The sequence below is a fragment of the Monodelphis domestica genome, chromosome 2, assembly GCF_027887165.1.
Source record: "Monodelphis domestica isolate mMonDom1 chromosome 2, mMonDom1.pri, whole genome shotgun sequence".
NCBI lineage: Eukaryota > Metazoa > Chordata > Mammalia > Didelphimorphia > Didelphidae > Monodelphis > Monodelphis domestica.
This window is the reverse complement of record NC_077228.1, coordinates 45,347,208-45,362,395: the sequence shown is the minus strand read 5'-3', so window position 1 is coordinate 45,362,395 and position 15,188 is coordinate 45,347,208. Positions and strand designations below refer to the sequence as shown.

Here is a 15,188-nt window from a genome sequence, read left to right as displayed (position 1 = left end):
AATGTCTTATGTGACAATTTGGCAAAACCTATGGACTCCTTCATAGAATACTTTTAAATGGACTCCTTCATAGAATATTTTTAAATGCATAGAATTAGAAAACAAATTAATTACTTAGAATTTAGTGTAATATAATTAATTATTGAAATATAGTTATTAATATATTTTAAAAGCAAATTCACAAAATATTCCTTTTTATGGGCTCTTTCTTTTGAATCACCCTAAACTTGTGTACAAGAGCCACTGGTCTTTCTCCCTTTTCTAATTGGTTATTCCCAGCCTACTCTTGTTTTCTCTCTTGGTATTTAGACCTCTGAAATCCTGAGGTTCAAAACTCTTTTTAAACATCAGGCAACAGCTGCTTTTGCACCACATCCCCATCCATGAATAAGGGGCAGCAGTATAAGCAGCTCTCATGAACTTGGAGAGGAAACTCTTCCACTGTATGAAGAAAACATTTCATGCTTTTCCTATAGTTGACTTATGGTCGAAGCTGTTTGTAGCATTTTTCTCACTGGTTTCTGTGGCTTTGGGATTGGTTCTATTTTAGCTGATGCTGGAAAGCCCAGATGACATCTTCTGCTTCCGATTCTGTCCCAGTAACCCTAACATAATTGCTGGAGGCTGCATAAATGGACAGGTAGGTACTATTTTTTTTCCTAACTCAATGTTATCTTTAGGCAATATTTCCTAGTGAGTTTTAATAAGAATCTCCTGAATTCTTTTTTTATAATAAAACAAAAGTAGTTTTACTAAAAATTAATGTAGTACTAAATACCAAAACAGGATACACTCATCAGTGATAGATTTGTTTTATTCATTATTGAAACACATAGTAGTGTTGGATCTTATAAGAGGCAAATCTATATAAAATGTAAGATGATAAATTAGACCTAGAAGTGATCTTAGAAGTCTTTGAATACAACTTCCCTGATGTGACATGGGGGGAAACTGAGGAACTAAAAGGTTCAGTTACTTATCCAGTATCTCATAGCTAATAAGTAGGCACAAATACTATGCCAACAAAAGGCAAAATTACTAAATTTTAAGTTGTTTAGTTTAAGTTAAGAAGTTAAATTGCAATCCCAAGTTATTCTTATATAGTTCTTGTGAGATGACAGTGTTAACATTTTTCCTCAATTCCTTTGAATACATGTACAACTTAAATTGGATTCTCTAATCCATAAAATGTATTTTATCTGCTGAAATAAAATTTTAACATTGCAAAGACCAATTGACCACATATGTGGTCAGATCAAGCATTTATTAAGCACTTACTAAGTTCTAAGCACTGTGCTAGGTCCAGGGACATAAAGATGAATATTAGAAGAGGGTGATATGGTTAGATCTGAGCTGTAGAAAATTGCTTTGGTAACTTCGTATAGGAATGGATTGGAGAGGAGAAATTTGAGACCAGCAAGACCAATAAAAAGGGTATTTCAATAATCCAGGTAAAAAAGTGATAGGGACCTGAATTAGGGTTGTGGTTGTAGGAATGGGGGATGAGAAATATGCTAGAGATAATGTGGAAATAGAAACAAGATTGGGCAATTGATTGGATATGTGAACTTAGTGAGAGTGAAGAGTTAGGAATGCCACCCAAGGGTGACTGGAAGGAGACATATATCTTTAACATTTTGGAAAGAGATAGATTTGGGAATAGGGGAGGGAAAATAAGGATTTCTGTTTTATTGGGTTTCAGATATCCATAGAACATCTGATTCAAAATGTCCAATGTGCAATTGAGGAGAGGGAGTAGATCTCAGGAGGGAGATTAGGGTAGGGGTGCATAGATTTAGGAGTTACCTAATTATAAAGATAATAATTGAGGCCATAGAAGCTGGTAAGGTCTCCAAGTGAGAGAGTATTGATAGAGAAGAGGGCATAGACTAGAGTCTTGAAGCATGCCCACCATTAGAGATGAACCAGCTAACAAAATTGAGAACAAATGGGTGAATGGTTAGATATGTAGGCAGAAAACCTAGTCATGTCATGAAAACCAGAGAAGAGAGAATTATCCAGGGAGAAGGTGGTTCAGTGTTACTGGCTGTCAAGAGATCAAAAAGTATGAATACTGACTTAAAAAAACCCAAAAATATTAGATCTGGCAATTAAGATATTGTTAGTAACTTTAGAGAAATCAGTTTCAATGGAGTGAAGCCAGAAGGCAGATTGCAAAATGTTTCTAAAAGAGTAAGAGTTAAGGAATGAAGGCAAAAGATAGAACATTTTAAAAAAGAATTTAGATTGAAAAAGTGAGAGGAGAGAAATAAGATGACAGCTACACCTCCCCACCCCACTTCTATTGGAGTCCATTGCAAAATTCTGAAATTTCTTTTGGGTCATCAGAAATCACATAATATAAATGGTTTTAGGTCTGAGAATGAAGTAAGATCTGAGAATCCCAAGTGAGTGTAGAATATTCTCTCTAAAAATTGAGGAGCATTATACTTATTCTACTCTGATATTCCAATGGATCTGTGATCACATCACTGTGTGATCTACCCTTTACTGAACTTAATACTGAACTTAATCCAGGGGTCCCCAAAACTATGGTCTGCAGGCTACATGCAGCGCCCCCAAGGCCATGTATCTGGCCCCTACTACACTTCCAGAAGGGGCACCTCTTTCATTGGTGGTCAGTGAGAGGAGCACTGTATGTGGTGGTACCACAAAGTACGGCATTGCTCACATACAGTACTACTTCCATTGACATAATCCTTTGCATGGTGCCTTAGAACAAGGCGCCATGAAAAGGATTATGTGGCTGCACAATGGAAGATGTCAGCATGGCGAACAGCGATCTGGGGGAGGAAATTCCACATTGTGTATACTGTTGCCTGGTTAGGATTAAGGTTAGGGTTAGGGTTAGGGTTAGGGTTAAAGTTTTATAGTCCAGCCCTTCAATGGTCTGAGGAACAGTGAACTGGTCCCCCGTGTAAAAAGTTTGGGGACCCCTGACTTAATACATCAAAACCTTTCTGTTCTATACAACTCTTGTTCATATGCCAATAAGTCCTCCTGTAGCAGGTTCACCTAATATGTTGGGACCTTTCTTGAATTCTTTTGACATCAGGAAGATACTAATGGGCTATACAGTTAATCCATCAGTTATTCCTTGTTCTTACCAAACAACAAACCCATTTTCCTTTTCAGGTTTGTTTCTGTGATGAAATTCTATTATATTACCTCTCCTGAATAACACCTTGTTTATGACATGTTTCAGTCTGCTCCCACTAATCATGTTCCTCTCCATTGCTCCTCTCAACTTTAAATCCTGAGAGGCTGATAGATTCCATGACCTGTAGCCATTCAACATGACTTGAGGAATATTGGTGTTGAAAAAGATTTGCCTTTGTTTCAAGAAGTAAATGAACTCGGAAATTTCCCAAAGACAATACAGAATATTTCTGTCTGACTCTTCCATTCTGGGCCCAGCAAAAAGTCCTGAAAAGCCCTCTTTCAGGAGGGTGTCTTAGTGTATGGATGTATACAAATGTCCTTACAAGATAATAACAAAAGAAAAATCCTTAAATTGGCCATTCCTTCCAATGATAAATTATTTTTACCATGAATTGTGCTGATAAAAAGGATACTTTCCTCTTAAATTAAAAGTGTTAACAACTGGCCAGTTATAAACATTGGGGGGGGGGGAGAGGGAGAGAGAGACAGAGAGAGAGAGAGAGAGAGAGAGAGAGAGGAGAGAGAGAGAGAGAGAGAGAGAGGGAGGGAGGGAGGGAGGGAGGGAGGGGAAGGAGAGAGGGAGGGAGGGAGGGAGGGAGAGAGAGAGAGAGAGAGAGAGAGAGAGAGAGAGAGAGAGAGAGAGAGAGAGAGAGAGAGAGAGGGAGGGAGGGAGGGAGGGAAGGAGAGAGGGAGGGAGGGAGGGAAAGAAGAGAGAGAGAGAGACAGAGAGACAGAGAGACAGAGATAGACACAGACACAGAGAGACAGAGAGAGAGAGGGAGGAAGGGAGGGAGGGAGGGAGAGAGAGAGAGAGGAGGGAAGGGAGGGGAGGAAGAGAGGGAAGGAGGGAGGGGAGGGAGGAAGGGAAGGAGGGAGAGAGAGAGAGAGACAGAGACAGACACAGACACAGAGAGACAGAGAGAGAGAGGGAGGGAGGGAGGGAAGGAGGGAAGGAGGGAGGGAGGGAGGGAGAGAAAGAGAGAGATTTCAGCCTTACTAATTTTAAGGTAAGATCTGGTCCCCAGATTTCAGCCCAGTGTGGTCTTCCTCTTGCCAAACTCAGTCCAGGTTGTGTTTCACATTTTAAACTACCACTAACTCCATGCCCCTTCCCCCACCCTCCTTCCTCCTGGAGACATTGCACACTGACGCCAGGGGGTGCCAGGCCGTTAGAGATGATGTTACTCTGGAACACTGCTGGGATGCTGCAGGATGGAGGTCTATTCCTTCACACAAAAGCAATGACAATTATTACCATAGAACATCTCCAAAGACTGAAAAACTCACTTAAAGATAACCAAGAACCCACAAAATTATCTTCCTGTACTGTTGCTATCAAAACATCTGAACAGTACAATGCCTCAAACATAGCAGTCACTAAGTAATTATTTGAAGAACAAATGAATTCAGGGATCTGAAAATAATGTCAAATTTTTATATTTATTAATGACTAAGACTATGTCAAAACAAAATATTTAAAATTTGTTTATGTGCAAGAATATTCTGGTGTTTCACATGGCATCAAACTTTAAAAATTGGTTTATTGATTTATACTCAAGATACAATGTTTGAATCTTTTAGTTTGGAGGTTCCTTCTCTCTCTCTCTCTCTCTCTCTCTCTCTCTCTCTCTCTCTCTCTCTCTCTCTTTATCTCCCTCCCTTCTTCCTTCATATTGCTCCCTTTCTCTCTCCCTCCTCCCTTCTTCCCTCTCTTCCTTCCTTCCTTCTTTCCTTCCTTCCTTCCTTCTTCCCTTCCTTCCTTCCTTCCTTCCTTCCTTCCTTCCTTCCTTCCTCTCCTTCCTTCCTCCTTCCTCCTTCCTTCCTCCCCCCCTCTCTCCCTCCTCCTCTCTTTCTTTCCTTCTTTTTTTCCTCAATGTAGGAATTTCCAGTGAGAAAATCTCTACCAATGCATATTGCTGGCTTTGTCATTGATAAGAGGCTGAGTAACTTGCCCAGTCACAAGTTGGTATGCACCCCAGGTAGAACTTGAACTCAGCCCTTCTTGACCACTTGGTCATTTTAGATCCCCGTACACTACATTATATTAGAACTCAAGTGCTATTAAGCCGTATCAGACCACATAATATGTTCCTCTTTAATGCTGAAGTTTGCTTATGAAGACTTGATCTTATGTATCATCACTGCATGGAACAGACTCCGGGCTCTTGAAGCCTCTGTTGGTGAAGTACAGACACTGAGAGATTCCAGCAAGCTCAAAAGACTTTATCAATGTTGGCTCAGTAATATGCCCCATGCCCTGACCCAGAATCTTCCTCACAAACCATGAGCTTTGACTCCAGCAGTCTGTCTGCCTAGGGATGGATCTCCTGGAAGCCACTTAACCAAATCACTCAGGAATCGCAGCCTGTGGTGGTGAGGACAAAAGCCCACATCCTCTTCATTGTGAAGTGAGATATCTCCCAGGTGAACATGGTCATTGAACATGGTTTTCTTCCCAACATTCGTTTCTTCCCTAGGTGGTCTTATGGGACATCACTTCACACTCTGAGCGCATAGCAAATGTTAAAGGCACTGGCGGTACCAGTAAGAAAGCCACACTTAAGGTCAGTTATTTCCTGGGCTTACTTGTTTCAGTATTTTCATTTTTTCCCCCCATTCAATATTTTTTCAAGAAATGTATTGCTTGTTGTTAAGGTTCACAAATTCTCATTATATAGAAATACTAATATTTTTTCAGGGTTTCTCAGCTACTAGCTGATCCCAAATATTTTCCTTTGGTATTTGATAAGGAATTTGTATCTGTAGCCCTTGGGACCCTCCCCTCTTGTATGTGGGGACTTTGAAAATCTGTACGCGGTAACCTGTACTTAATAGCCCTTCCAAACCATACCTTGCAAGCTCCCACCAATGTTAATTTTTATTAGAGAGCCTGAGGAAATAATCAGTGGAAAGCAATAGTGTTTAATGAAATGAATAGTAAGAAAAGTAGCAATAAAATGCCACCCTCTTCTATAAACACTAGATTCCAATCATATATGGGCTCACACATGTAAAGGAAACATGTACAGCTAGACTTGAATTCTAACAGCTTAAGAATGGGGAGGGAAACTTGGTCCTAGCCTAGGGAGCTGATCCCATTAGTATGGATAGCAGTGGCCCCTCAGGGATTGCCTTCTACCATGTTGTACCATTCCCTCCCCAAGATAGTGAAGTCCAGAGACCAAAACGCGTATCAAGGAAGTGGTCCTTTACTCTCCCAGTCTACTCTCAGAGCCAGGCAAATATAGAGTAAGAGATATTTTAAGGATAAGGGATAAGGGATAGAGGAGGGGAAATGATAGATAAGGTCCAAATACTAGAAGAGCTAGACTCCACCCAACTTCTATGCTCCCCTCATGGGGATGCCCTTCTGGTCTTCTCAAGCCCTTCTTATTCACTCCCTGATCTTATCCAGACCCCCTCCCCCAAACTATCTGATTACCTATATACTACAGATTCTTTAAAGGGCTGAGGATGCAGGACTCACAGATGTACTGAGTCCTTACCCCAAAGCCTGGGTATGGCTTCCAAGTAAACCCAAAGTCCCAGGTGACAAAACTCTTGGATTTACCTTAACCAAATTGATCTCAGACAGGTTGATCTCTGTACTTTAAGGAAAGGCAGGGTCTACTCCAATGGCAATTCTCCAACCAGGAATTTCCTAATCTTTCCACAAGATTAGTATATGGTTCTCAATCATGTTTTTTTAGAGATTCTTCTGCTCCACCATCTTCAGAACCTTGGGCCACCTCTTCAGTTTTTGATGCTCTGGAGCTAGCTAGAACAGGGGTGGTAGAAGGGCAAGGGAGCATGGGGCAGGCCACCTTGTGCATGGAGAGATCTTATGGAACCCACATTCGTGCCTTTATTATTATTGCCTTCTTCACGCTTCACCATCATGTAGATTTAATACTATATTTTAGCCAATGATAAAACCTTAGTCTTCCCATGATTCCTTTCCCCATAGTATATGGAAAGTATTTGGCATGAACTCTGAACTTAAAGTCAGAATATCTAGTTTTGAGTCACAGCCAACTTTGCTAGTTGGAATTTGCTAGCTTTGGAATCTCAATGTACCTAAAGTCTTCATGTGTAAAAAACATGCCATGATTGTGCCTTCCCGTTTACAAAGTGGTTTTATTTTATTTTTTTTTAACCCTTACCTTCCATCTTGGAGTCAATACTGTGTATTGGCTCCAAGGCAGAAGAGTGGTAAGGGCTAGGCAATGGGGGTTAAGTGACTTGCCCAGGGTCACACAGCTGGGAAGTGTCTGAGGCCAGATTTGAACCTAGGACCTCCCGTCTCTAGGTCTGGCTCTCAATCCACTGAGCCACCCAACTGCCCCCCTACAAAGTGGTTTTATACACACACACACACACACACACACACAACACACACACACACATAATATGATAAAAATAGAACCTTATGAAGATAAAATCTTTGTAAGCTTTGTAAGCCCTGTGTAAAAGCTATTATCATTACTAGTATAGTCATCATCATCAAAAAATCTTCCTGACAGTGCTATAGGTGTGATTTTACAAAAGAGGAAACTGAGATTTTTAAGCTTTCAAGTACCTTCGACTACATAGCTAATTAATGTCAGCAATAAGATTTAAATCAAGGTTTTCTTGATATAAGTCCAGAACTCTATATACTATGTATGTTAAGGGGCCAGGGAAGCATTTATTAAGTTCTCACCATATTCTAAGAGATTGAGGATAAAAGAAAGTAAAACTACAATGTTTGCCATCAAGGAACTCCTGTTCAAATGGGCTTGGTCATAAGGAAGTTTAGTGTATACTATAAAGTATTTTTAAATGGCACATTCTTATTGAGTCTACACAACTAAGATATGAAATGATTTGCTTACAATTAAGTATAAGGAAGTATAGAAAAGTGGAAAAATATGGAAAAGATTCTTCAACTCAGCATTTGGGCTTGTCCCAGGTCATTTGCTTTTATCTTCATTAGTTCATTTCAAAAATGACGATGGGATTTCATCCTTAATATTTAATTACTACAAAATTTTCAAGGGAAGAACCATCAGTTTACAGGGATAAAAATATTGATGGTTTTTGTGAATATAACAACTGTTGTATTTTCCCTGTAAAATTGTATGTACCTTAGTTAATTATGTTTAAAATGATCCACTGGGGAGACTGATCTCCCAAAGAATCACAGGGGGGTATATGCAGGTGGAAAATTTCCCACACCTGAGCTACATTCCCAGCATCCTTGTAAGTTACATCCTCATTTTACATAAGGATGCTTGGGAGATAAATTTGGCTAAGATCCATGCTGCGGGGCTCTTTTTTGGAGCTTGTGCTTTTGGTAAAGTGCTGTAGGTATGAGTCTCTGGCTCTTTTGCTCTGCTCACTTGACTAAAAGAACCTTTTATTCTTTTCTCTCTCTTTTAACTTATTATTAAAATTCCTATATATTTTTTAATTCTAGGAGTATTTATTTGTTTTTACTCCTACACAACCTTCAGAGGTGAGATCTTGGAATAAACTGAAGGAAAGGGAAAGACAAAGATTGGATCTGAGATTTAGTTTGTATAGGGAACTTCCAAATGATGAGATTCCCCCTGTCATTGCAGGTTGCACCCTTTCTACAATGTATAGTCCTATAAATTAAATCTAGTTAGTTCACTGAGAGGTTATGATTTGTCAAGAGTCACACAGCAAAATTATGTCAGAAGTGGGGCTTAAACCTAAGCTTTCCTAGCTTCAATACCAACTCTCTATCTAATCATGCCATGCTATCTCTCTAGAAAGGAAAAGGGAAAATCTATGGGGAAATCTGGGGCACATAATAACAGACATACCAATATAAATATTTTTATTTTTCCTATGATTTTAAAATTAAGTAATTTTTCATCTATTTAAAATATGTAGTGTTAAAATTAAAAATTCCAAGAGACAGGTAAGAAATTCAATTGATTGATCAGGCTAGCAATAAACAATAAATTAATTGGTCAGTAAGCTCTCTTAGTGATCAAAGACAAAGACAAAGAAATTCAGCCTCTTGAGTAATTAAGTACAATTTTCATTTTTTTTTAAACCCTTACCTTCTGTCTTGGAATCAATACTATGTATTGGTTCCAAGGCAGAAAGAGTGGTAAGGGCTAGGCAATAGGGGTTAAGTGACTTGCCCAGGGTCACACAGCTGGGAAATGCATTAAGTACAATTTTGGAAGCTCATTATTCAGTTTCCCTTAGACATCTCTGCTGGTGAATAGCTAATGAGGAGGTGAGCCAATATGTACTCAATTCCTCCCTGAAACTGTAATTATGATGGGAAATCACATGCTCAGTCCTAGAATTCTAATATCTAGATGAAGAAATCAGGTTATGCTCAGTTAAGAGTAACATTGTCTGTCTACCCTAATGAGGGACTCAAGGACACTCAAACACACCCAGCCTAAGCCAATTCTTGTTTACCAAACAAAATGGAGCCCATGATCTTCAATTTCAATTATATCAATTTAGAAGATACTCTGGGTTAGGAAATATAAAAAAGCCTTTCTTGGATTTGTTAGGAACAAAGGAAGGAGGAAAGAGATTTGAAGCACAGACCCAAGCCTTAATTTAAAACTTAGAAACAGAAATAATACATCAGACAAGAAGAATTTTATATTATTTCATGTATTGTCTAAAATCACATATCTTATTTTTAAATGTTTCAAAATCTTCCTCTAGCCTATATTTTTACTAGAACCAGACAGTACTAAGGAGACACCTTTTGTGAGGCATTGTGCTGTATCATCAATAGAACATGGACATAAGAAAATAATCACAGATATACACTGGCTGACTGATAATTATGAGGTGAGTTAAACTTCTTTTTTTTATGTTTTTCTCCCTAAACTTTTTCTCATGGAAATATTTTAGCTTTGTAATATTACATTTTTAATGAGAATTTTTTAATCTTAAATCATTTTCACTCTAATTGGACTTTTTTAAATGTCAAAAGAATCATGCTTTTGTGATTCACTTTTTTATGCCTTTAAAAACATCTACAGCTCTACTGTGTAATGACAACATTAACATCATGCAATTTTATTCAGCATTTATTAATAAGCAAGGTCATAAATCTTTTGTTTGTTGCTGGGATTCTTGTGAGGATGAGTCGGATGACTTGTGAAGTCCCAACTCTGAGATTCTATGAAATCAGAATAGTATCGAAGCCTAGAACATATGAACTCTAATTCGAATATTCTACCTATTCACTGAGATTAGGCTTTCTGTAGCTATATGTGTGTGTGTGTATTCATTCATTCATTCATTTATTTAGCCCCAGCTGCCTCTTCTTTATCACATCTCTTCCCCTCTACCTCTTTGACAGGTATTCGATGAACCCAAATCCACCCTAACCTTTCTCATCTTGTAGAGTTGATGTCTTTAACCCAAATATCATCCTTTTCACTTTATCCCCATTATATTTTATCTTAGATTTGACCCAACATTTTATCTGACACCTACTGGCTGTTGGATCGAATTCCCCAATTTATATATTATTTTACCTATATTATCTCAATTGAGCTAGGCAAGTCACCTCATTTCTCAGTACTTTGGGCAATGCTGTGATCTCCAGAGACAATACTAACCTGAATTATTGGTAAAGGGAAAAATGATTCATTCAGGAGTTCCCTGCATCAGTTAAATGGCAATTCCAGTCTCCATCCCTAATCTCTGACAGATCCTCCTCTGTTAAAATCTTTTGAGATCCTGGTTCTATGATAAAATGAATTTGCAGTCCTTTCTAGTTTTGTGTCACTCACATACCCGACAGGCAATCTCTGCGTTTTCATTGAAGTTATTGACAAAAAAAATGTCACACATCACAGGGTCCAACACAGATTCCTCCAGAGGATTTCTGTCCCCAAACTCTGCCAGGTGAACACAATCCTGATTACTAATTGAAACCATGAACCATTAATGATTGAAACATTAATAATTTTAAGTCTGGATATTGAGCCAGATCTGGATCTACCTAACTCCATTCATTGTGTGTTAAATGCTCACTCTCCATCTTGTCCACAAAAATTGACTGGGGGATTTTTAAATTAAAATTTAATTAAAATTTAAAAATTTTTAATTTTTAAATTAAATTTTTAAATTGACCAATTGCTTTGCTGAAATAGAGCAAAAATGGATCTCAGGTCATTCTATCCAAGTCTTCATAGTTTTGATCATGCTTTTGAAGCACTTGATCATAGATGGAGACACTGAAGCCAAGGAAGATTAAGTGGCTCCATCAAAATAAAATAGCTAGTAAGAATGAGAAGCAAGATTTGAACACACGTCCTTTTATTCCAGAACAACTTCTCCCACTTTGTCACACTTTGTGTAGGCAAGCAAGCTTCATCTATGGCATTGCCTCCAGTCCACCAGCCTCTTAAGAGATACTAATGACGTTATTCTGGCATGACCTGCTCTTGATAAAGCTGTAGTGACTGTGATGAATGCTTCCTTTTCCTAATCACTTTAATGATAAATTCTAGATTTTGTCAGGAATCCAAATCATCAAGTTCATTGATTTGTAACATGAAGAGTCCTAGGTCAACATTTCCTCTTCTGCAGTGCTGGGGGTCTTTCATTTTTTTTAACCTTTACCTTCTGTCTTAGAATCAGTGCTATGTATTGGTTCTAAGGCAGAAGAGTAGCAAGGGCTAGGCAATGGGGGTTAAGTGACTTGCCCAGGGTCACACAGCCAGGCAGTGTCTAAGGTCAGATTGGAACCCAGGACCTCCCATCTCTAGGCCTGGTTCCCCTTTTAATCAAATATTTATTAGTTGCCTTTCAATGCTCACTGGTGGTGACTCAGTCATTCTGTCTATCATTTACCAGAGCCTGCCTACTTAAAAACATCGATGACAGTTCTACTGGGTTCTATTTTAAGCTCCATTCATTTGCCATTGTGGTCCCCTTGTGTGAGTTCATCCCTTCTTTGATCCTCCTCTTTTGCCCAATATAGTAACTTAAGGGCTCGCAAGAGAGATGCCAGGCTGAATTTCCTAATAAATGATCACTTAATTCTTTCTGAGTTCGAATCTGGCCTCTGATACTTACTAGCTGTGTGACCCTGTTTGCCTCAATTTCCTCATCTGTAAATTGAGCAGGAAGGAAATGACCAATCATTCCAGCATTGTTGCCAAGAAAACTTCAAATGAAGTCCAGAAGACTCGAACACGACTATAAAAGATTGAACAATGATAATAATATTAAACTCAGTTACTGTGCTAGGAATATAGCTGTTCTCAGAAGTCATTTTTCCTAATAAAATTTTCTTTTCTTTTTTTTTTTAGCTCAACAGATTGGGACATGCTTTTGAGAATCGCAGTGCAATATGTTGTCAGCTGGTGACGTGTTCAGTAGACTGGTATTTACTTTTTTTTTTAACCCTTACCTTCCGTCTTGGAGTCAATACTGTGTATTGGCTCCAAGGCAGAAGAGTGGTAAGGGCTAGGCAATGGGGGTCAAGTGACTTACCCAGGGTCACACAGCTGGGAAGTGTCTGAGGCCAGATTTGAACCTAGGACCTCCAGTCTCTAGTCCTGGCTCTCCATCTACTGAGCTACCCAGCTGCCCCCTGGTATTTACTTTTAAAAAATATTTAATCACATATACTTATACAAAACATTTGGAACTCTAATGGAAATCTAATAAGCACTCCTGTCATTTACTTTTCCTCAAAGAGGCACAGTCTGCATGGCATTAACTTAGCTTTAAATAATGAAAAAGCAGAATATTATAACTTGCTGCTGGGTTGTTAATCACGCTATAATTTACATTCTGTTGCAAGTGAAATAAATATGTGCCCTTGTTCATAAAATATCTTAAAAGCAGTTATTGGATTTCTTTTTTTAAGCCCTTACTTTCTGTCTTAGTAACAACTCTAAGACAGAAGAGCAAAGGGGAGACAAATGGAATTAAGTGACTTGCTCAGGGACATCCAGCTAGGAAGTATCTCAGGTCACATTTGAACCCAGGTTCTCCAAACTCTGGCTCTCTATCCACTTAGCTACCGAGCTGCCCTCGTTGTTCTATTTCTAAATATTTAAAATTTCTAAATTCTAAATTCTTATAATTCTAGAAGATCTAGAATTCTAGAAAAAATTCTAAGGACTTCTAAATTTAAGATCACCTAACTTAAAGAATCAATTAAGACAATAGAAACAAAATAATATCTAAACCAGGAAGTCTAACACAATGTAAGCTATTATCAATAATAAATAATATTTAAATATATTAATATTATTAATATGATGAGTTTTCAGGCACTTAGCAAAAAATCCTATTTATTTAAAAAATCTGCTATTTAAACATGCCTTCCTCATCTTGTAGTTACAAAATTTCTTTTCTGCATGCCAAATAATAGACCTTATATTCATCCCTACTGAATCTGCTCTTATTAGATTCATCCTAGTATTCCAGACCTGTCTGAATCCTGACTCTCATCATCCATTATATCAGCTCGCTCCCTCCCAACTTCATATTTTTGGTATATATTGGTGGTTCTGAGTAGTGGAGTTCAGGTTAAACTTGTGTTTTAAATATATATATATATTAAATAAATTAATTATATTATTATATTATATATATAATAATAATTAATAATAAATAAATTATATATATATATATATAGGGGGCAGCTAGATAGCTCAGTGAATTGAGAACCAGACCTAGAGACAGGAGGTCCTGGGTTCAAATCTGATCCCAGACACTTCCCAGCTGTGTGACCCTGGGCAAGTCGCTTAACCCCCATTGCCTAGTCCTCACCACCCTTCTGCCTTGGAGCCAATACACAGTATTGACTCCAAGACTTCAGAAGGCAAGGGTTTAAAAAACAAAAACAAAGACTCTAGACTTCAGCATGGTGGTGCTACAACAATTCTTTGAAAGAATAAAAAGTTCACATTGTTGAAATTTTACAGAAGCATATTAAGGTCAAAACAGAGTGGGTTCATTTCTCTTTATTTCCAGGGATAGATCTGATACTTTACTTAAAAAAAACTATATTAAGCTTCCAATTCAAATCCTAACCCAACTTTATGACCTCCTGCAATGAAGCTTTCTCCATCAATTAAAGCTAACAGTGTTCATTTTACACCTGCTCAGAGTGCCTGAGTATAACCAAGTACGGTAAGGCTGACATTATTCACTTTACCAGATAGAGAAGTTTTGTGATCCAGCTTATACTTAGCAGCAATGCCAAATGGGTGTTGCTACTGCCAGCTGTCTAAGCAGGATTTATTGAAGTTTCAGTCTTCTCATTAACTTTTTGGTAGATCAACCCCCCAAATTCAGTGCCATCACTCCCATGTGTAGACAGCTGGAAGTCAGCACCTTTATAACCCAGGGCAAAATTATTCTGAGATCATTTAGATTTGGCTGTATCAAAACCCATATGATAGCCAGCAAGCCATCCTTCATACGCCAATACAGACCAGCCATAGATGGCCAGTCCAGAGAAATCACTATCAACATTTCCACCAAGACTGAAACAGTCTCATCTATAGAAGGCCTTTAATTTGCCACTCTTCTTGCCTGTATTTGGCACATATATCGTGTCAAGAATCAGCTTCAAACCACCGTCTGTGTTCCATTTTTGAATGAAGGTAAGTCCGTAGTCCTAGATCTTGTACTTTGTTTCCAAGTTACCTGAAGCTTTCCCTGTATCAGTATATGAATGACCAGATGTGGAAAATTCCACTCCACTGGAAGTCTTGGTTCTAAGATCTATTTTAACTATACCAAACCCATATCCTTTGTTGAAGACATCCTTGGCAGCCTTTCCTAGGTCACAGTAAGTTGGTGTGGTACACATTTCATCTCTGACTGAGGAGCCACTCTCTCTTCACCGGGGCAAAGCTAAAGGTCTTCTCCACCCTTTTCCTTTCTTCTGACCCTCCCTCTTTCCAATCTGATGTCAATTTTACATGTGAGATTATGTAAAATAGATTTCCATATTAGTTGTTTGGTGGAAGGGATCTCAA

General features: G+C 38.4%; 1 protein-coding gene and 1 pseudogene across 1 annotated transcript in view; one reads left to right on the top strand and one right to left on the bottom strand.

Annotated features, from left to right (window-relative positions):
• The window catches only part of DNAI3 (dynein axonemal intermediate chain 3), a 139,425-nt gene that overhangs the window by 89,289 nt on the left and 34,948 nt on the right, over positions 1-15,188 (top strand). The window contains 4 exon segments of the mRNA XM_001366304.5: positions 551-640; positions 5,661-5,747; positions 9,889-10,017; positions 12,498-12,571. Coding sequence (XP_001366341.2) covers positions 551-640; positions 5,661-5,747; positions 9,889-10,017; positions 12,498-12,571 — 380 coding nt within the window.
• On the bottom strand, positions 14,168-15,055 carry LOC100618984 (voltage-dependent anion-selective channel protein 3-like; annotated as a pseudogene).